Source organism: Lagopus muta, chromosome 6, assembly GCF_023343835.1.
Source record: "Lagopus muta isolate bLagMut1 chromosome 6, bLagMut1 primary, whole genome shotgun sequence".
Lineage (NCBI taxonomy): Eukaryota > Metazoa > Chordata > Aves > Galliformes > Phasianidae > Lagopus > Lagopus muta.
This window is the reverse complement of record NC_064438.1, coordinates 24,128,782-24,151,675: the sequence shown is the minus strand read 5'-3', so window position 1 is coordinate 24,151,675 and position 22,894 is coordinate 24,128,782. Positions and strand designations below refer to the sequence as shown.

Genomic DNA, 22,894 nt, shown 5'->3' with positions numbered 1-22,894 from the left:
ATTTTTACATCTTCAAAGAATAAAGCATTAAGCAAAGATCAATAATCATGGGATAATTTATTTGGGTTTTGTTTTCATCGGTTTTGAAAAAAAGGTGTTGGCTGTGTGCAAACATTAATACTCAGCTAAAAATATACTCCTAAACTTTCCTTTGGTCAGAGCTGTAATTGGCAGCAGGAAGCAGGGCATCACTGAACAAGAATTGTGGCATTTCTCCTATGCAGATCAGACTGTGCTAGTTATAAAGCAGAGTGGGGAGCAGCATCCCCACTGCAGGATCATCTGGTGAAGTGACAGGGCAGCTCCTCTACCACCCTCATGTATGAAAGTTAACTTCACAGTGTGTGGTGGGATATCTGCTGTAAACTATCAAGATGAAGTACTGCTCACGACCAGATCCTCTTTCCCTACTTAGCACAGTTCAGACAGGCTCAAGAAGTGATTAAAAGTTGTCCTCTTAGAATCCAAGCATTGATTTTCTCATCTCCTCAGATCCTCCCAGCCAACACTGCTGCAGGGCAACAACTTTGGGGAGGGATAGAACAGCTGGGGACAGTAATCTGTTCAGCCGCCTCAGCGTAATCTGCTGCCTATGCACAAGCATCATCCTGTTCCGCAGTTCTTAGTAATTATCTAGAGATCCCAAGTATAGAGAGTCTTGTGATGTGTCCTGCTTCCCCACTGCCCACACACGGCTCAGATATGTCAGGGGTGGAATGCTTTGTAGGGGACCCAAAAACTTGTACTGCTTGAGGCTGCAGTACTCCCTTGCATAGCTTCCTTATTAAACCTAGATTGGATATGAGGAAGCAGGTTTTTTTTTTTTTTACAATAAGGATGGTGAGGCACTGGACCAGGTTGCCCAGAGAGATGATGGACACCCTATCCTTGCAGACACTCAAGGTCAGACTGGATGGGACTCTGAGCACCTGATCTAGCTGTAGGTGTCCCTGTTCATTGCAGGGGAGTTGGACCAGATGGCCTTTAAGGGTCCCTTGCAAATCAAAATGACTCTATGATAGGGCAAGATTAGCCTACAGAAGTACCTAGCCCCCTCAGAATTACCCACACGTTACACAGAAAACATTCAGATGCACTCTAGAGCTGGGGTTGCTATGAAAGAGTCTCTTTAAAGACAAATTAAAAGCACGCCATCTGTAAATAAAGCAACCTGCCCCTATGAAACCAGGCATCTTCACCAGGAAGAAAGGGCCTCAAGCCGAAGGCAATGAAATATCTCAGTAGGACTGTCAGAGTTTCAATTCCCTCTTTGAAGTAGCACACAGTGCTAGTGTTGTGTGCGCTAATGAATAGGCTCAGAGCTCTCTGATGAGTTAAGCACTACAAGGAATGAGATGCCATGTGCCAGCCACTGTTTTCTGTGAAGTCACTGGCAATGCTTTGCTGCAGTTTGACTCTGAAGCCTTGAAAGGGGTGTTGCTGAGAGATTCCACAGAAGAAGGAAAAGAAGAAAAGTAGAAGCAGGTGTACTGGACAAGCAAACCCAAACAACACAGGGCTTATTTCTGCAGAGTGCAAAGCACCAGTGCCTTGCCACAGTATCAGCAGTGGACAAGAGTTCAGCAGCGCTCCATGTGCAGATAAGGGTCAGACAGACATGCAAACATACAAATGGCAGCCACCTACGTTCAAATTCCCACTGTGAAGGATCATAACCCCCACTGTAATACTGCACCACCTTTCTGCTTTTCACTTCACACCAGGTAAGTCTCGAGGTAACAGCAAAGAAAGTATGAACAGTAACAGGCAGTGCTCCTCAGGAAAAAATTAAAGAAAACTTTAAAAGAAAGAAATCCAACCACTTGTTTTTACTTACACTTCAATCACTTCCAAGAAGCCTGCTCTCCACCCAGCATGCTGCTGTCAGGATACACACAGTCTCACAGCTGACTCCCCCATTTGTCATGATTTTTGTTTCCACCAAAAGAGATCATGCTTTTGGAACACACATCATCTTTACATATTCAAACTGTCAGTAGCCTGAGATACAGTAAACTAAAAGCTCACCAGCACCAAGAGATGGAATTCATCCTCCTTTTACCCCCATCTCTTCTCTCTTTACACCTTCTTTCTCAGCTCTGTTGCCCACTGGTACTGTCCATAAGCCAGAAGAAACAAATGCCAACTCAGATGCACCTGAAATCTCTGCCTCAGGCTCACTTTCCTTGCAAGGCTTCCAGGCAAGACCCAACTTAACCAGGGCTAACCTATTCAACAGAACAGCTAAATGCTCCCAGCTTTCCTTAGAAAACATCCATATAACGTAGAAAATGGTTAAGCCATTCTCTTCCCAAAAAATAAACACAAGTATCTCAGCATCTGAAAGGGTAGCTTATAATGCTGTTCTGATACTACGTTAGGAGAATAGACCCAGGCCTTATATGAAAGAGACAAGGAACTTGTTACAACAAACATACACAAGCTCAGATGCCTTGGCCCTGTTTCCCTAGAAACCAGGCTAAGGACAAGAAAATCTGGCAACCAATAGCAATGTTTATAGCTCAGCATCAAGACTGAATAGCAAATCCTTGTGCGTATTTCTCACTGAATAAGCTCAAAAATAAAAGTCCTCCTTTTCCCTCACATTATACAGCTGCAACACACAGGAGTAAACACTGATTGCCTTGCAGGGCTTAAACACTCAAGTTACTAGCCACTAGTGCATGGCTGTGCATCATACAGTTGAGCCTCTGATAAGCAACACTGTTTATCACAGAAAACTGGCTGATGCACTGGCAGCATGCAGGGTGAAAAAGATTCTCAGGGAGAGTATTTTCATTTACTATTCAGTGAAATCAAGTCCAAATTTCAAATAAATTCACCTAGATCTTGATCTATAGAAGGGACTTCATCAAAGTGAGGGAGCTGGATAGGAACTTTTGTCTACCAGCCCAGCTGGGGAATAAATGGAAGATAGCACAGCACTGAATTTATTACCTCAAATCCTACAGCAAAATTCACAGTGAATTGCACAAAGATAAGATGGCTTACTTCATATACGGGGAATTACTAATGGAAGGAGTCCACATGCATGCAGCTTTCAGACAAACAGTAGAAATTCATACTACATGATTTGTGTAGCATAGGAAATCAGTGGGTTATGAGGTAGACAGCCCCAGTAACATTGCTCTGGAGTTCATCAGAGAAGAATTCTTCCTGCAAGAATTCCACAGTCATTCAGATTCAGACTTGTAAGGGGCAATGGTGCTTCTCTCAACATGCAAAGCAGCAGAACTGCACTGCAGAACCTCAAAGCATGTGCAAATGGAAAGTCATTATTCAGACTAAGCATTGGACAGTGCAAAGGTAAAACTGGTCCAAGGAGGAGGTATCAAAAATTTTCTCAAGCTTGTAGGGAAATTTAAAAAAAAAATAATAATTAAAAAAAGCAAAGAAGAAAAGAGCAGAATGAAAAGTATTTTTGCCCACATCAGTGGTCTTGATCATAAAAGGACTGGATGTTCATTCCTAGCACTCACTCTGGGTACAATCTCAGTCTCTGGGTATAACCTCAATCTGTCTTTGGTGGTATGTGCATCTTCAGAAACACTTAATGTGGCCAGGCAGAAACAGGTTCTTTCATTAATATTTCTTCAACTGAAGGGAAGTGGGATCTTTAAGCCAGTGGAAATACAGAAGAAAAAAAAAAAAAAAAACCAACTATGAAACCTGTTCACAAGCTGATTATTATGCAGATCAGCAATCGTTATCCTTTCTCTCATTACCTCAGATGCTTTCTGCCATCTGTTGGTAACAAACCTGCATCTGGCAGATTACCAGAGGAGCCCTAATCAATGGGTAATTGGGGTAGAGGATTGTGAGGACAATCCTGGCAATGAAAGCATATACAAACTTATAGCATGAGAAGAAAGTTTGCTTGTCACAAGCATGACATCCTATACCCAGCATTACTCTGCCACTCTGACAGAATACCTTCCTTTTGGAAGAATGTGGAGTGAGAAAGATTTATCACAGCAGCAGGACAAATTACACCAGCCTCTGTAATGATACCTTAAGCAAAAGGTTAATTTCCAACAGGTTATGCCAGTGAGCACTGCCAGGAGAGGCACAGAGCACAGCAAGCACAAACATGCATGAGCTTGCATTGCCATGCGTGCCCCTTTGAACCATCTGTTAATGAGAAGCCGAGGATGCTACAGACGCTTTCAAGTAATGGTTCCCAGTTCTATCTCTTAGTACCTTCTGATAAGAACTGCTCAAAATAGAGCCTCTGCAAGCTGTCTTCCCCAGTCAGGCATTCAGGGTCCAGCTCCATTCCATGTGGTCCTTCCCATCTTGATCACAGCAGCTCAGACACGATATTCTCATTATCACCCACCTTCCAAAATAAAGCTTTCTAAAAATCACACTTACTGGTACTGAGCTCTCAACAGAGACATGTTGACAGATTTGTCTCATTCTGAATTTCTGTTCTAGGCTTCAAAATTACCAGAATCCTGAAAACTTTGAGGGAAAAAACTGCTGGTGGAACACAGAAACCCAGCCAGCACCTCATCCAAAGGAGAGCACAGAAGAATTTGCTGCTTGCTTTCCTTTCCTGGCTGCTCCTTCAGCAAACGCTAAGCAGGTCTCCAAACATGGGAGCCATCAAGAAATACCACAGCTGCTGCCCCTTCTCCACTGGGATCACTTAGAGATGAAAGTTTAAGCAATAAGTGTAAAGACCTCTGGAAGAATTAAACTTTATAAATTCACATTTCAAAGAATGAATCAATGTAAAATCAGCACCATACCATTTGAAAGAGCTGTCCTATAACATCTGCTCTTCTACCACTCCATATAGACAGAGAGAACAGTTTCAACTGGAAAGATTAGAGACAGCTAAATGCTGAAAATCACATTGTAACAGTCCTCAAGATGTTCCAGTCCAACAGTGATAAATGGACAAGCCCAAGTCATCTGCCAAAGTGAAAGGAGGCAAAAGAGGCAATTTTTTTAAATTTTTATTTGTTTTTCCAACTATGCCTTGTGTGCCATTGCTGTGTCCTACCCTCCTGCTTGCACTTGCCCCAGCAGCTGGTTAGGTGCATACACATCTATTGCCCAGACACCACCCTGGGAGTGTCACATCCATTGCAGCATGGAAGGAACAACAAATTCTTGTAGTAAGAAAGTGGTCCAAAGAAAAGAAGGAAGTAGAAATCCCTATAAATATCCAAATGCTGCCAGTGCCCACGCATGCTGGGCTAGGATCCAAAGTAACTGTGCTGGGGTGATAAGAACTGTATTAAGCACCTGAACATGGGAGAGGAACACCAACACCCAACCTAAGATGTTAATTAGGCTATGACAGAAAAACAACATCCTACAGCAATGCAGTACCCAGGCTGATGTGACTAAAAAGTGAAACTTTACTATGCAAAGCAAGTGAATGGAGGGAGAACTGCAAAAGAAAGCTGCTTTTAAATACATGTTCCCAGGGTATATAGATCTTATTCTCTTACTTCTCTTAAAGGAAAGGGGTGCCTTGTTATATTTGATCTACAACTTACGGCAGAGAGTAACATCCTCACTTAGTCAAATGCAACAACTTTTTCTTTTTACCTTTTCAGTATAAATTCAGCACTCCAAGGATGTTGTGCAGGCTCCATGTAACAGGTGCAGCCTGCAACATACTGGTTCACTTGCCACCGAGAGCAGGGATTCACATGCAATAGCCTTGTAGATTATCTATCTGAACTGCCATCAAAAACCAAGAATTCTGTATATATTAGAAACCTACTTTTGTGCCCTAAAAATGTCAGGGAGCTAACAGAAACAGAGCTGGTAAAGAGACAGACTTGGCATGCTGCTTTTTTTGTGCATGCATATGTCTGTAATTTGTTTTGAGGTGGGGGTATTGTGTAGCCCCATCTGGAAAGGGGGAAGCAGAACTCAGTCCCTCCTGTATAAGATCAGATAGTTGTTTCTCAATGGAAGGATTACTTTCTCCGGCCATCTTGAGCCTCCCATACTCATTAAATGGTATTAGTCAGAAAGACGGGGTAATGGTGAAAAGCCAAATCCTTTCTGGCTGTCATTTGCGGTACTGGAAATGGGCTGAGATTTTAGTATCAAACTTTATTTAAATGTCCATCCTACTACTGCACTGCTTCACTCAGAACAGCCATGTGGGGCAAGAGAGAAGTGGCATTAAAAGACTCAATGCTTAATTGTCCTGCTGACTCCTTAACAGTTAGGCAGTAACTACTATCCTTGCACATTTCATCCTTCTGAAACCTGAAAGCCAGCAGGGCTCTGGATACCTTCTCAGTGCAACTCCCTTCCTTTACTTTTCAACCTGCACATCAGGGAGTTTTCACTGTCAACTTCCTGCTAACCCATCCTGTATTCATGCCAGAATCAAGAAGTGATTTGCAACAGCAGCGAGCAGAGGTGAAGGAAACAAGCTGGAGAAAGAGGTGGTTGCTGAGCTGATGTCTGCCCCAGTGAGGGAAGAATGAATGAAAAACACATGACATGTCAGGCATTGAGAAGAAATGGCTCTGCCATTGCTCCTGATTTAAGGCCTCATAAGAAGGCAGTCAGCTCTAAAAGCATTCTAACTTCTGAAGAACAACTTTAAAAGGAAGCACTTTGAACTTCTGCCCAAAGCCATACCTACAAATTGTTTATGACTTATGGAGGACATCCAGAAAGCTTGTTCTGGCCTGGCATTATGCACATGCTGAACGGAGACTGACAATAATGCCTGTGTTGTGTTCAGAAATTCTTCCCTCTTCCTTATTTCACCTTAAGTTTGGCATGAACTTCCCAAGTGGTTGGTTTTCTTAGGAGCACAATCCAGGCAGGACAAGATGCCTGGCAAATAATCCACACCTTTATTTTTGGCACAGGTGCCACCGTGACAACTGAGCAAATTCCTGTAACTCTAAGCTGCTGAAACACAATACTGAATTCCCTCAATTCCATGGATTTACCACCTTTCAGGTCCCATCTTCCATAAGGATACACGGGGAACTGTCATCATCTCAGAGAAGTCTGAGATGAATGAAAAGTTACTTTACAGTTTATTCTTACTTTCTTGCTAAGTACTGAATGAAAACAACAGAATGAAAACAAACGCTGCCTATTATGGAACAAGTTTCTGAATTTTCCACTTTCATTAGACATTTCCTGTGATACTTTTTTGTTGTTGTTGTTTTAGCTTTGGAATCCCTACCACTGCAAGTCCTTGAAGCACGTACACAGGATTACCACAAACCATCTTCCAGAGGGACATAGCAGAAAGATGTCATAGTTCCAGTCATTGCAGTCTCATTAACCAGGAAAGCAGGCAAATGTTTGAAACAGACTGTAGAACATAAGGAAGTGCTTTTCTCCCAAAAAGGGCTGCTCAGCAGAATGTACCACCGTAACACAAATGCAGATGTCACTCTGAGACAGCCATGCCGTGTCACACAGGCAAGTATTAAACAAAGAATTGGGACACTGAGGAGAGTAAGCCTTGACTACCAGCTTCCTCCTTGTCCAGCAACATTCTGTGCGGTCTTCCCAAACAGCACGAGCTGTTAGTGGCCCTATTATCAAGGATGGCAACATACTGTTCAGCTATGCTTGGGAGGATTATTTTATTTTACCAACAGACCAGTTATACATATTGATGCAGAGCTAAATGATAACTCTGCAGTATGAGGAAAACTAGAAGAATATTTTGCAAGGACCATGTTAATTAGCCAAACATAAAAAAAATCTGACTACCTGCATCTTCATAGGCTTTTGTTGGCTCTTACCAGAATTGTTCATCTGAATGAAAAACAGCAGCCATCAAAAAACAGCAGCTTCTAATAACTTTCACAACCTGGTCTATAAGGAGAAGTCCTAAAAAACGAATACAGCAACCATCACATTCCTCTTCATAACGTTCCTAATTAACCCAGAAGTCCTGGCCCAATGAAAACACACCTCTGTGAGAAAAGGGAAAAAGGTGAAACATTAGAGATCGAAAAATGTTAGATCTACTCTCTAAGAAAACCACATTGTGCGCCTTGTGTGCCATAGAAGAAACAAAAGCAACAACAAAAACAAAAAACTACAGATAAGAAAAGCTTTTTGACCCCAGATCTGTAGTAAACATTTATTAGAAAATCTATTTAGTATGTACATGCAGAAATGAAAAAAAGACTGCTGAGTAACTAATCGGAAAACAGAGATACCTGCTTAAGCAAAGTCCAACAGCCATCAAGCTCATGCTGTGATCCAAAAAGCACATCCCATGTCAAGTGACTGGCACTTGGACTTCAACTGCACAGAGTGGAGAATACCTGCTTTTGGATACCAAACCATTCGTCAATCTTTTTCATATTAGCTGCTACCTACAAAGAACAATATATAACACACAAAATAAGGAGTAGGCTGTGACTGCTCACATCCTCCTGGGCATTTTCACTGCAGATGCCTCCACCAGTACTATTCTATTATAAATGAAGCAAACAAACAGTTTAACAAACAAAAGGCTGTAGCAAATCCTCTTTAAGAGGAAGAGGATTTGATAGTTAGGATTTCTAGTCAGCTAAACGTACAATCTTAGAGTGCTCCTGTATCTTCCTTGCTCCTAAGCAAGGAATGTTATCAGAACAACCTTTCTCGAGCACCTCCAGGCATCACAAAAAACGCTCAGTTCAGTGCTTCTTTCTCTCCATCCCAACCAGTTTCAACTGATAGATCTAAAATTTGTTTAATCTCTTCTCTCTCTTTTTCCACCTGAAAGCAGCTGCAGGTCAGTTTGCTTGAGGGAGGAACATTATGAGTCTCCAAAATCACAATAAGGGCACAAACCTTAACTCCTAGAAGGCTCTGAGGGTATGAAGTCTACATGGGGCATGAACAGAGTCCTAAACTCACAGCAAATAAAAAGAAAATATTACAGGAATGCTTTTTAAGTCTCAAGCTCTACAAATTTACTAAAATGTTGATGTTTCTTTTGAACAGAAGACAAGCTTTTTCTTCAAGACCTCAGAATGAAAATTACAGATCCATTAATTCCCACAGTTCCAATTAGAAGTCTTCTCTGAAGTCAGGCAAATACATAAAGCTTAACCAAACCGTATCTCTATTCCCTCTAACTTCCAGGACATTCCTCCCACCTTGGTGTACAAGAGGTGGAACAGAAGATTCTAGCCAGCATCTCCCTGCTTTGAGGATGCCTTAAGGTTCTGTCACAAACACCAGACTTACCATAGTGAATTGCATGGCTCTCCATCTATTCTGAAGAAGAAGATTGAGTCCAACTGAAAAAACAAAACCCCTAAGTCCATAAGTCCTGGATATTTCAAACCTCAAATTTCAACTCATCACACTCAAGGCAAGGAAGAAGCCCACTTGCAGTCTATCTTTCCACAGATCAGTACAGGATTGTTGAATTAAGTGGTACAAGGACCTAATGGAGAGATTTCCCACGAACTCTCACTAGAAGTATTTGCATTTGTAAACATAGTCTATACACTGACAGAGGCAAGTCATTATACTTAATTTGAACTTGCCTTTCAAAGAAGTAAATGTTAATAGATGATTTCTGAATAAAATGACATCTAATTTTGATGGCATACAGGATGTTCCTACTCCTATATTGAGATGATGACCCTGTAACTCAGAGACACACTGAGAAACAAACACTAACATCTCTGGTCACACTGCTCAGTGCCTCACCCAAACACTAACACACCCAGCTGTAATGGTGCTTTTAATAAAGACCATGTGTAAAATCTAGCAATGAAAGAGCTGCCTCACATTTACTTCTACTATCTCTGCCACTAGGACAAGTAGCAGAGGTAACGGCCAGATCCTAGGCCACCAAATGCCACTTCAAGAGACAAAGTGAGCTGCTAGTCTCCGGAGGAACTTACATTGGAATGCAATTAAACAAGAGTGTAAAAAAAAAAAATACCACTTAACTGAGAAGAAAAGCTTTTGATACCTGAAAGTGAACTGTGAAATAAAGTTTCCTTTTAGCTAGAGATAATTCTTTATAGCATCTTTGCCTCCAGAAACTACCTTACAGGTCTGGCTCCTTTCTGACATAGAAGGCACTGAGAATCTGAATAGTTTCCTCTCTGTTGTGTAACATACTTTTCAAGCTTTAGCTTGTCTGCAGCAAGTCTAAGCATTTAAATGGACAGCAATGACATCTAGTGGCTTGCTAAGAACCTGCCTTATTATATTTCCAGCCCAGTCACTTACTTTTAGTAATAAGACAACCCACACAGCTCCGAATTTTATTGATGTGCTCCTGACTTGATAGGTCAACAGCAAGCGTATCTGAAATTCTTCACAAGTTTTCCCATAATACACATTCACTGCTGTCTCCTATGATTGCAGCATTTCTTCAGTTACTTGCTTGATGTTGAGGCGAGATAACGGGCATGTTTACTTTAGCTGTGCAGGTAAGGCCTAAATTTCTTCAGCACAAATCTATCTACAGAAGTTTACTCATATTAAACAGGGCTTGGGCTCCCATCCACCCTTTTGGTTACTCTCTTCTCTACCTGGATTAAATTAAATGACAGAGATTACTTACACAGACAAGAAAAAGACTCAAAAACATGTTGTTTGTAACAGCCGGTATATGGTTCATTCACAGTTGAACAAAAATAAATAAATACAAAGGACTTCAAAAACCACAACTGTGCTGAAACTACAAGGAGAAAAGATCAAAACGCTGTTCTGAAAGCACAGAGGAAGAGATCTTGCAGACTGGGTTTATTGGAGAACAGTAAACAGTTTGCTTCCATCTGCCCTCCCCAAAAAACACCTCATTTTCAGGGAGATGTACTGCAAAGTTGCCACGAAACATAAGTGTGAACTTACCAAAACTTTGGAAGTATGCGACAGTTTAAGGAAAGCTCAGAAGGTATCTTTATATAGGTTCCTACACTACTGACACTGGTCATTTAACCACTGCTGGAGTCTTTTCAGGCAGTAACAATTTCCACAGCCTCAATAGAAAATAACTTAGAAGATTTTCAATTAACAGTGGTGAGGAAGCATTACATTTGTGGTATGCGTACCTACTGAAGAAGCCTAGAGCCCTCAGAGAATACAGCATACTGGCCATTAAAAAAAATAATGTAGTTTTAGTTTTGTTAACTGAGATGTATGAATACCTAAGACTGAAACGAGTGGGTTTTTGAGGTACTTTCCCCTACAAACCCATCTTAGGCAGAGACTTGTGACTTTTAATCCTACAGACCAGATTCCCTTGGAATGGTCTGTAAGCAAAAAATATTTTTCCTCGTTAGAGAAAAACAGAAACATTTACCTAACATTGTAACAAACCTGCTGCACTAATAGGGAAGGAATGTAAGGATAACACTTTTAATATACCAGGCAAGCATGCTGTAACACCAAAAAGTAAAGAGACAGAACAAACATAAAGAATGTCCTAAAGAAAATAGGTAACTCTAAATTACTCTCTCCACCAGAATAAGCTGCAACTGATGTTTCTCTGAAAAGGCAGAAAAGTAGCCACCTCAGGTCTCCCCACTTCGGCTCTGCTTTTCATTACTTACTTTGCACAGTCAAAACACACTCATTACAGGCTGAAGCTCCCAACAACAAATGCATGAATGGTCTTCTGAAGCTATGAATGGTTATCAAAATTCTTAAGTCAACTCCTCAAGAAAACCAATCTATATTCCCTTGTAATGAAGCAAAAGACCTAGTTCTATGATCCTATGAATAGGACTTGAGGCAAGTGCTCAAGCCAAGCACAGGCTTGTGAAAGAACAGAAGAGGTTTTCAGAGGACAATATTATTGCTTGACTTAAAAGAATCATCACTTTTAACTTAGATCAATTCTGCTAATTTTGCAATTCAGCCACAACCAGCAGAACTTCATTAAAACTTCAGTTTCTCCAGTAGTGAAACAAGGAACCCAGACTAACTGCTGGAGAATTTTCTTTTTGTCCCCTTGCCCACAGTGCAGTGGACAATTCTGGGAAGAATTTTCCAAATTAAAGCAATAGACAGAAACACCGACTTGCAGCCATTCCCAGAAAGTATCAAATGCTGCCAAGAAGGCAGAAGATTGCTGGCTACCCAGCAAGGAGAGCAAATTTTCTTTTACCAGTTAAGAGTTTTCTGTAGTCTGTCCTTGAGGTAATCTATGACTACATCTCTATTCCAGTGCTCAAGGGCTGCCTGAAGAGGACCAGAGCACAGCAATACAACTGGGCAGTGTTCTTACTTGTCTGGAACACTGGTTTGGGGTGGAGACGAAAACAAGATCCACTATACAAAGGAAGTCAAAGTGGAAGTGGGATGAAGGTGTAAACAAACTAAGAACCATTATTAGAAAAAGCAGTAAAGCCCCCAGAGAAAATTAAAATGCATGGGCTTGATCACAAAGCTTGTGGGAACGAGAACTGCAGTCAAATGACTAAACTGTACGCTGAGACATCTGCTTGAAAATTATACACACTCTTATACTACGTTGTGTAGAAACATGTATTTGTGTAGCACAACGTTTACAAAATATATGTGCAAGAGCACTTCTCCTTTCATGTTCTCTCAGCATAAGTGGCTATAGACTCAGCAAAAAAAGAAAACCAAAGGCAATTCTAGCATTGGAAGTGATGAATGAAGACTACACTGTTTAGTGTTCCTCACTGCCTTCAATTGAAGTGCGTGTTTGCCAAAACAGATACAACACAACAGTGAAGAGAAACCACAGGCTGTCCCCAGTTCCTTCTGGGCAACAAGGCACACCATTAGTTTCACACTGAGAACCTCAAAATTGCAAACAGCAAACATGTGCTAAAACAAAAATCCAGTAGATTAGCTCTAATTGCTTTTTGAGTTCTTAAGACAGCAATAGCTGTATCTCCACTTTTTTCAAGATTAGTTTACTATAATCCTGATGACAAGACCCCATTTCTCTTTCCTTAAGAGTTCCACAGAAGCCACTCTGTTCCCATTTCTGGAGATTTTACTTCCACCACAGAAGCTTTACAAGTTGTGAACAAAACCTCTCTGGTATAATGACAGTTACAGATTTGGAGAACTACAGCCAGCTCTGCATCTCCTCTTCGTACTTCTGAGGATCAATAAAAGGTTTGTCAATGGAGCGGATCATCAGCTCACCACAGTACACACATTCAGCTGCCACAATATCATCAATGTCAGCTTTGATCTGTTCCCGGCTCTGCTGCCCCTTCCCCAGACTAGCAGTATCTGCATCCTTGGGACGATGGTGGCCCTTGGAAGGCTGACTGGTAGCTGCCAGCTTCTTCTGAAGATCTTCCAGTTTTGCCTGCTTATAGGCAGGAAGGTTTGGAAAAACTGCTTGAAGAAGACAGTCATAATGAAACATGTGGCCACAAAGGAAAAGGTAAAATGGGCGGTTTAGAAGAGGAAAGTCACAAGCAGCACATTTTTCCTGAGGCTCAACAGAGCCATACTTATTTCTCATTTCCTGGATGTCCTCTCGGATTCTCTTGGCACTCTGCGTGGCTTCCTCCATCTCCCTCTTCAGCTCCTCAATGTGCTTGTTGTAGTCCTCCAGGGAGTTACAGATAGCCTCCTTGAAATGGTCAATAGTGACAAAGTCTGGAAAAAATGGCAGGACATCTTCAATCTTCAGCAGGGCACAGCTGGAGAGGCAGGCCATTGCCTTCTTGACATCCTTCTCTTCCTGAACAACATGGCGAGCAATCTTCAACCAGAGCTTCTTCCGGAGTTCCTCATCATCTTCAGGGAGATCTGCACAGGACTTGGCAAGATCAACATCCACCTAGAAGGTGAACAGACAAGGAAATTGAGTCAAGCAAGCATTCTTCTTTGTTTATCCACCATTCAATGCTTCCATTACAGCAGGTACTTACAAAAAAAAAAAAAAAAAAAAAAAAAAACCAAAAAACCCCTATTGCTATTGCTGCCTAAGGCAGCAATACTGGCCTGGCCTGCTATTTACATGGCATACACATTCTCTCCACTCATCCAGTATTCCTCCAGCTGGAAAATTTCCTCGCTACCCAGCAGAGAACAAAGCCCAGAACTACAATAAGGGTAAATCTATGATATGTTGTCTTTGCTGGCCACACATTTCAATGAAGATATAGCTATGTCTCTGGAGTGAACTCAAACACCTCCCTGAAGGTCAGCCTAAGCTAACAAACGCATTCCTCTGATAATTACTACAGCTAGGAATAGGAAGTTAATAGAATCCTGAAGAGTCGCTATGCACACCTTGAATAAACGCAGACACTTTACTTTGTGTTAGAGACTAGGGTTAAGACAGATCATATTCTTGTTTGTATCTCCCACGCTCACGCTCTCAACTGCAACTTGTTAAAGTCAGTTGTCTACCTAAAACAATCACGAAAGCTCAGAAGTTGAAAGTCTTTCCTCCTATACTTATCCGCCCAGCTCCAATATTGACGGGTGTTCACTTCTCAATGCTTGGTTCTTCATGATAACTTGAAGTAAGTTCCCATATCTCACAGCATGCATGCATGGACACACGTACCTGTAACGCAAGATCCACAGCTTCCTCATATAATTCCATCACTTTATAAATATGGACACATGCATGATGGTGCCCATGCTCTGCACATAGGCGCAGTGCATACTTCAGGTCATAGTGGATTCTGTTTGGGTTGGTTCCTGCTTGTTCCAGGTATGACAGCAATGAATCTGGCCGACACAAAGCATAGAGAGACAGCAGGTAGTTGTGAATAGCTTGCTGGGTTTCCTCCAACTGATATACACAGAACTCCATGTATCTAATGGCTTCATTGATCTGCTGAGTACTGGCACTCTGGCTATAGTTAACAAGAGCTGGAATAAGGTTCCTGGCATCCAGTCTAGAGCCCATAGAAATCCAAGCATCAACCACTTTCTTGGGAATATGCTGGATGAGGACCGGAGAGAACTTGTAGAACAGCTTCTCATCTCTGTGCCTGGACAGCACATTTAGAGCTTCATCGTACTCATCGTGCTGGCAGTGGTGAGCTACTACTCGCTCATAGTCCTGCATGATGACTGCAAAATAGACCATGTGCTCTGTGTCCCCATGGCTTGCCAAAAGCTCATAAATAGATGCCCGGTTATTAAATAAACAGTCTTTGTTCTTCGGGCTGCTCAGGAAGGTGCGAAACTTCTCCCGTGTATCCAAATAGAGATTCCGCTGTGAGGGATCTCCTTCCAGTATACCTAGCCAGTTCAGATACAGCTCTGTTAGCCACGTGGTCAGCAGAGTGGTCTGTGTCTTCTCAGAATGCTTTAGGTTATTTAACTTCTTAATCAGAAACTCCATCAGGGCCTCTTCTTGCTTGGCTTCAATGAACTTAAGGGCAATTTCCTCAAAATAGTTCTGAGTCAGTGCATAACACTTGGCACTGTCTAGATACCTCTTGTTTTGGAAGCAGTGTTCTGCTTCTTTTGCCAGCACAATATCTAGGCACTCTGGACGGTCTTTACAATATTCTTTGGCTAAATCAAATTTGTTCATATTCATATACATTTTCCACACATCTCTAGATTCCCGCTGGACATGATAGCGGAACACAACTTTCTCAGTGTGGATCCAGATCTGCTGGACCATAGGATCTTTGATCATGCGTGTCAACGTGCCAAACTTCTCCAAGAACAGATCTTGAAAAACCACTTGCTCATTCAGCGTGCATACAGCCATCACCCGATCAGGCAGCAGCAACAGAAAGTGGAACTGGGTGAGCACAATGGATATTGGCTTGTTCACAGTTACATCAATATCAGAAGGATAAACCCAGACCCGTTCATCACTCAAAATCGAATCGGGACGGCTATAATCCAATGTACCATATAAAACACCATTTCCCATCATCCAGGCAAAGGAGCGTGGGCTGGAGCGCAGTTTTGGAGTATAAAAGGCTATCTCACTGAATCCAAAGCTGGCTGGAAACTCTCTGAAGCTGGGCAAGTGGTCAGCGTGCATAGCAAATATGGAGCCAAAGCCTTGCTGCTCTGTACCTTCAGGCACTTTGCCAACAAACTGGAAAAGTCTCTTTCGAGTGGTTGCTATAATAAAAAATTTCCCTTCTATCCCTCGTTCAATCTCCAAGCAGCAGACAGGTGCAGATCCCGATTCCTCCTCCAGAGTGTAGACCAGTCGGAAGTACTGGTCAGGATTAGTGCCGAAGAGGCTTCCCTCGCTGACAGATATTTCAGCTTCATAAATTTGCCCCTGGGCTGTTCCCACCAGGATAGGTCCAGTGTTGGTCTCTGTACCAAGAAATTTGTTCCAGCCCACGCTTTCAATCAAGTGGCCTTTCCAGCGGGAGAGTGCTCGTACTTTCTGAACACTTCTGTTCAGGTAAAGGCATTCACTAGTGTTCAAAGCAATCAGGAGATGAGAGCCTGTCAAAAGGAGAGGGGCACAAGGAGAGAACAAATTTACACTGTGCCTAAGCAAGCCAAATTCCTGAGGCTTCTCAGCCTTACACTAGATAAGCACTAGTATCAACATACTAATCCAGGAATTTTCCCCCATTCATGAAAACGTGGGGGATTTCCATAATGGAAACAGTAGTCCATCCGTTGCAAACTAGAGTTGCTAATCTCAGATGTTTCAGTTGAAAGGTATTCTTCCAATTTAGTAACCGTTCTAAGGACAAACATTTCTCAGAGTTCTCTCCTATCCCTGGCAGCTAGTGATACTTATGAGAATCACTTCTCAAGCTTGTGCTTTGTTAGTTTTTTCAATCAGTCAAGGCTACAATGAGCTACAGATGTTTTACGGTTCATTTTAAAAAATTCTTATGTGTACACACATAGCACAAAGCAATGAGTTCCATGAGAACCACTTGTCTGCCATATTCACAGTACCAATATGTTCAATTGCCTCTGCTGCCAGCCATCATCTGTAAATATACGCAGCCCATTGTCTCACCTGTGTGGTCCAAAAACATCTTGTAGACTTTGGCTTCATCTTTGCGTCCCAACTCCACTTGATTAGGTTCATCTGGCTTCCCAAGATCAATCCTGCAAAGACAAAACATGAATGTGTGCTGCCAATCAAAGTTCATATGAGCTTAACTTATTGTTTTCAATATATGCAGGTTCATGGCTTACCGTTTCTTCTAATTAACAGATCTCTAGCAACTTTAAAAAAAAAAAAAAAAAAAAGATGAAAACAAGCAATAACTTCAGGTCACCAACAGCATTACCTGAGAAGGGTGTCTTTGCCAAGGCTCATACAGAGCTGGTTAGAGGAGACCACCAAGCTGTTAATTTTCTCTGGAGGAGCAAAATCAATCCTTTGCTTGTTAAATATTGGTGTTTCCTTTTCCAGTCGTGCATTCACAAATCCTGGAGAAGAAAAGAAAAAAAAACAAACAAACATGAGTACTTGAACAAGACCAAAAAAAAACAAAACCAAAAAAACACCATGACAACCTACATCAGACTCTAGTCTAGAAAGACAGTGTGACCATTGCCTTCTCTGTGTTTTAGTATGAAGGGAGTTTGCTCCATGGAACATCAACACTGAGAGCAGCCCTCACACAGATGTGTAACTGGAAAGTAGTAATACACTCCACTGTCTTGTCTCAGAACTGAAAGCTCATCACAAAGAATTCCAGCCCTGGCATCAACTGTTTGATGAGTCAAAACATATTCAGACTGTTTACTTTTTCAAACCAAATCCTACAATACAGCCAGGTTTACCTGGTTTTCCAAAGGATCTGAGGACCATATCCAAATTCTAAGAAATGCCTGATGAAGTTTAGAGTTGAGGTTGAAGTTTGCTCAGACATGGCTACTTTGCAGGATACACACTGCATTTTCAGCCTGACGAAGCAAAACTTCCACATCAATGAACTGAAATTAGGAATATAACCAGCACAAGGGAACCTGTGCAACTGATTAAGAATTCAGCTAGTCAGCTGAGTCCCAACTAGCTTGGGAAACATAATATCCAGCATGAGGCACGTTAAGGAGTTCCATATGGAGGAGACCTAGCTGGGAGAGGCAAAGATAGGTGAAGGTCTGACCTGAAGAAATTGACGTACTTGTGGAGAAATATGTTAAATTATTAAATAAACTACTCAAAAACCTATTGTTTAAAAAAAAAAATAATAAATTCTTATGGTCTTCAGTGTAGATGGGCAAGACTGGCTCCTTTGGCTACAACAAAGGCAAAGGCTTAGCCATAGGAATAGCAGGTAACAAACAGAATGTTTAAAGACAGGTGAGCTGTAACGGCAAAGGGGTACCGAGAAGTAGTACAACAGATTTAATTTTCATTGAAGACAAATAGACCTCTGAACCCAAAAATATGGGACTTGTCCTTCTTCAGAAATAGAATGACATGGCCTGTGCAAATGCCCTTTATCAGCCTCCTACGATGAAGTGAAACACTACAAAGATCTCAGATACGGCAGTGAACTGTAAAATATGAAGGCGTTCAGGCGTTCATATAAAACTGAAGCCAAGTGATGATAATCATCACAGAATCCTGGAACATCTGTACATTCACAAACAGATTTTATCACAAAATTGCATCCACATCTGTCCCTTGAGACAAGTTTTCCCACTGACTGACAATTCCCATACGCACAAAGTCTTACATAACCCTCCGACAAAGAAAACAGCACAGGATCTGTTCGATCACACTACCTCAAGCTAGAAAGCCAGACAGACTTGATATATTGAGGTTAGCTCTTCTGCCTTGCTCCATGAGCAAGTGAAGGATTTCTAAAGCAAGCAGATCCATGCAGCAGTTAGTTTGGACAGGAAGATTAAAAGAAATAAAATAAAATAAACAAGAGCTATGGCAAGTTAAAGCCATTCATGAAATTAGCTACCCAGAAAGATGTAAGCCAAGAAAATAAACCTGAATTTGAGGAACTTAAGGGGAATTCTCAGGGGAAACTGACTTCCCTCATTCTGAAGAGCACAGGCCCAATAAACTCGAAGACACTTCTCTAAAGCATATCCAATACCTACAGCCTCACCCAGATTATCCTGAAAAACTCTAATTTCAGCTTTGTTAAAAAGGTTTGCATAGTAGTTGAAAGCCACTTGCTAGTATCATGATTCCTTTGTTTGGAATGGCTTCTCCTCACCTGTGCCTCAATAGCAGGCCAGCTGTGGATCATTGAAGGCTTCTTGCCTTAAATGCAAGACAGATATGCAGGAACAAAGCAACCACAATCCAAGTAGGCAGCCTTTTGCTCAGCACAGATTTTCCCACACATCGATCCTTGCTTAAACATCATCCAATTACACAAACATGCATTCCTCTATTTTTAGCCAAACAAAAGTAAAACATATGTTCTTTAATTCAGATTAAGGAGCTGCAATGTCATGGCTTAAACTTGTCATTATGAATGCACTGATTTCAAGGCTATACCCATTACAGGAATAACAACTACAGCATCATCATCATCACCATCATAATTTTAACTACTGTCCATAACAGGACAAGGACACTTCTCCAGCTTACAATTCTCCACATGGAGGAAATATCTGTTGTGTAACATACATTCCATTCAGAAGGTCCCCTTCCTCCATCCTGACCCCAACGTCCCTTCTGTGTTCAGGTGAAATTCTACTGCAGTGTTTCCCCATCCTGACTTCTGGGAAAGCTTGCGCTTTTCCTGAGAGTTTTGAATCTGTTCAAAGATTTAAGTTCACCAACTTCAGTCATATCCAGCAGATCAAAATAGTTCTTTCCACGCTGAAACCGGACTACCTAAAGTTTACACCGCAGGCTGTACTTGAGGTCTGCAACAGAATGTACAGCTTTGAGAAACAGTAGCTGTTTCCAAGCACTGGGAACAACTAACTGAAACAAGGGAATAAATTTTAAGTTCTTCCAAGATTTCTAACCTAACTTTAAGGAATGCTCTGAGAAGTTAACTATTCATATGCAATTCTTCCAAAGTCAATTAACATAAACTTCAGCTTGCCCACAGCTTCTACCAGTCCATGTTTTGTTCCAAATCAGCACAGTAATCTAAGAATGACTATCATCCTTATTGGATTGCACCTTTGCAATTTAGCCGTTTCCAGAACTTCCTTTGTCAAAATCATTTGTCAGCAAGCAGGCAGATTTCTCAACTGTGAGACAGTCATGACCAAAGAGAATATTGCAGCAAGAAGAAAAGCTGAGTCCTTGCAAATGTATTTTCTGTTGGCAGCTTGTCCCAGCACTACTTTGCTTAACACCTTTTGGGGTCAGTCATTCTTTATGTAATACTACAGAGCAAAGTAACGTAATGCATGTTAAAACAAACAGGAGGAACAAGCCTACTTCAGCATGTAGACTCGGAGTAATTCTATCTGTGCAGTTATTCTATATAGCATAAAGAACATGGCAGTTTATCAATTCTCAACACATATACAAACCTTACAACTCAGCTTCCCCAAAGGCTAACAGCGAGCTACACTGCATGAGGAAAAAGCTTAAAAGAATGTGCCTGCATCTGTAAGCATATACCTCTTGTATGCCAGTGCTGCACAGCAGCTGCTGCCACAATGACAATACCAGGTAGACCAAAATCTCCTCACAGTCAACATTTCTCACTCAGTACTCAGTGTGGCATTGTGAGATGGCATCTGATGGAGAACTGTTATTGAGCCTGATGAACACACCTCAAATCTAGCAAGACAAATACTTGCTTTTTCATGTATGAAAGAAATAACCCATTGGTGATCACATCTTTATGTTGAGTGCACACCTTCTTGAAGAGCATACAGCCAGAATATTGTGGCTGTAACAGCAAGGTTCCTTGATAAGGACCAAAATGAAAGCTAAACGATCCCTGTCAGCTACCACAGCCTTGAACTGAGTAGTGCTGAGGAGTGGTCATGATTCACATCTACAGAGGTATGGCATGCCACACACACGTGTTTTCACCACACACTGCTTCCTGGCACACATGTGTAAGGCCTTACAAAGCCCTCCCGTAGCCAAGCAGCCCCTAAGTTTTGCTAAGACTACACGTATCACCCTCAAGCTTCATCAGAAAACCAGCATCCCTCGCGCTGAAACATTTCATACAGTAAATGACAGAAGGGGCAGCCAAACGCTGCAGCACAAAGTTAGCAACGTACCTGAAAGCACAATCACTGAAAGCACTCCCGCAGCCTGCCACGCCCCACTCCCTGCCCCAGCCTGCCACCTCGTCTCCCCCTCTCCCCACCGTAGCACCCCGCACAGCACACGGTGGGAGCAGGCCTCTGACTCTCCGCTCCTCAGCCGGGACTGGGGCCTGCCCGTCACCCGGGGAGGAGCCTAGGGGCGCCGCCGGCGCTCACCGGAGTGCGGGATGCCCACGCTGGCGCGGCTCTGCTGCACGGAGGCGGAACGATACAGGGAGTCCTCGTACTCATCCAGAATGGAAGCCATGGCGCCCAGCCGCTCCCGGCACCCGAACCCCGCGCCGATCGCTTCCGCCAACGCTCACCTGACCCGCGTCACGTGACCGTAAGGTGGCGCACCGCGCCTGCTCCGCGGCCGTGGGCCCCGCCCCTCCCGGGGCGCGAGGTGGAGGCTGCCGTGAGGGGCGGGCTAATGCTGCCGTAACATGGCGGCCGCGGGGCCGTTACCGCTAATGAGTTTGTGCCCGATGCTGGGAGCTGTTTGCAGGCTGCGCACTTCGTAAATCATGAATGTACCAACCTATTTTACTTCAGCTGCAAATGCATCTAATGGCTGTGTATACGCGCTGCTCTACAGACACCTCGTGACTTTTCTCTAGCGCGGTTTTTCCTTCTAGCTGAGCAGTGACTGCAGCAAAGCGTGTGGTGGGGCTGTCCCTGAGTTGAGCTGGATTTGCTCTGCGAGTTTATCACAAGCACATTGGTTCCACATGCTGCGTCACTGAATAATGCCTCAGAGATCGAGTTTTGCTCTGGTTACGTCGGCAATTGGTATTTACCCTGTAGCTTAAGGTGGCAGCATTTGTAACAACGGCATCAACAAAAAGTTAAATTCTTATAGGACGCTTTTGGGCTTCATCTTAAATAAAATGACAACATGTATGTGTACATATGATATGTAAGCTATATACTCTGAATTAAAGTGTAGTATTCAAAGTGCTCCCTGGCAGAAAGAGAGAAACCTTGTACCGCATTACAGGACAGCTTGTGACACACAGCTGCTGCAGGACAGGCAGTAGCCACGCTCCACTCCTCCACTCGCATGTCAGCTGGCAATGACTGGCACCACCAGCAGCAATGGTACATGGTTGCTCTTTGCACATGCTAACACAGTTCTGTCTCCCCCTCCTCTGCCTTTCTTCTGCAAATCCCACTCACAAAAACCAGAGCTCCTAACCAGAGTACTCTGCCTCAGGCCTCCTGCATGGTACAGAGATAGACACACAGCTCCCACACTTGCTTGGCTCCCAGATGCTCCTGTGGCACAGTTCTGTGAGGTCACCTCTGCCTTGCTCTGTTCAAGCACACGGTGCCTCTTCCTAACCGCCAGCTTGCAAGCACCAGCAGGAGCCCACACCTAGCTCCAGCCTCTGCTGTTTACCATCTTTGTGTGGCAGCTCTGAACCAAAACAACAAAACCACATTCCTTTGCTCTCCAATCATCCTTATCATCTTAAACAGCAAGCATTCTCATTCTCCTTCTCTGAAAGTACACACAAATTGCATTAGGTTTAGGAAAATGAGCTAGGAAGAGATACGGTGGAGTATCAGATCCATTATCCCACTCTGGCAGATACCACATCATACAGCTTTTTCTCTATTCCTATCAAGCTTTGTCTGAAAGCGTGGGTATTCTTCTGCAACTGCTCCAGCCCATACCTGCCTCAAATACTGACTGTGTGCATGATTTTGAACTCTGATTTCTAGTCTAATGTAAGCCATGGCTAGTCTGACTCCATTTGTTCTTGCTCAAACATTGTCTTGTAGA

The 22,894-nt window shown here is 42.6% G+C and overlaps 1 protein-coding gene across 2 annotated transcripts; it reads right to left on the bottom strand.

Annotated features, from left to right (window-relative positions):
* Positions 1-7,594: 7,594 nt before the first annotated feature.
* On the bottom strand, positions 7,595-21,876 carry VPS18 (VPS18 core subunit of CORVET and HOPS complexes). Of its 2 annotated transcripts, none has more exons than XM_048948772.1 (5): positions 21,432-21,876; positions 17,187-17,328; positions 16,910-17,001; positions 14,507-16,377; positions 7,595-13,771 (listed from the first exon to the last, which is right to left on the bottom strand). In XM_048948772.1, the coding sequence occupies exons 2-5, from the start codon at positions 17,213-17,215 to the stop codon at positions 13,043-13,045; spliced, it is 2,721 nt and encodes a 906-aa protein (XP_048804729.1). In that variant the 5' UTR covers positions 17,216-17,328; positions 21,432-21,876; the 3' UTR covers positions 7,595-13,042. The 2 variants fall into 2 exon arrangements, with proteins under 2 accessions (XP_048804729.1, XP_048804728.1); XM_048948771.1 differs by lacking the exon at positions 21,432-21,876 and adding an exon at positions 21,283-21,425.
* Between the last annotated feature and the right edge of the window lie 1,018 nt (positions 21,877-22,894).

Excerpts from the sequence above, each read along its gene's own strand:
- VPS18 (XM_048948771.1), bottom strand. The coding sequence starts at position 21,373 with ATGGCTTCCATTCTGGATGAGTACGAGGACTCCCTGTATCGTTCCGCC. Across the intron at positions 17,329-21,282 it reads CGTGGGCATCCCGCACTCCG|GATTTGTGAATGCACGACTG; the intron begins GTGAGCGCCGGC and ends TTTCTTCTCCAG. Across the intron at positions 13,772-14,506 it reads CTGTGGATCTTGCGTTACAG|GTGGATGTTGATCTTGCCAA; the intron begins GTACGTGTGTCC and ends TTCACCTTCTAG.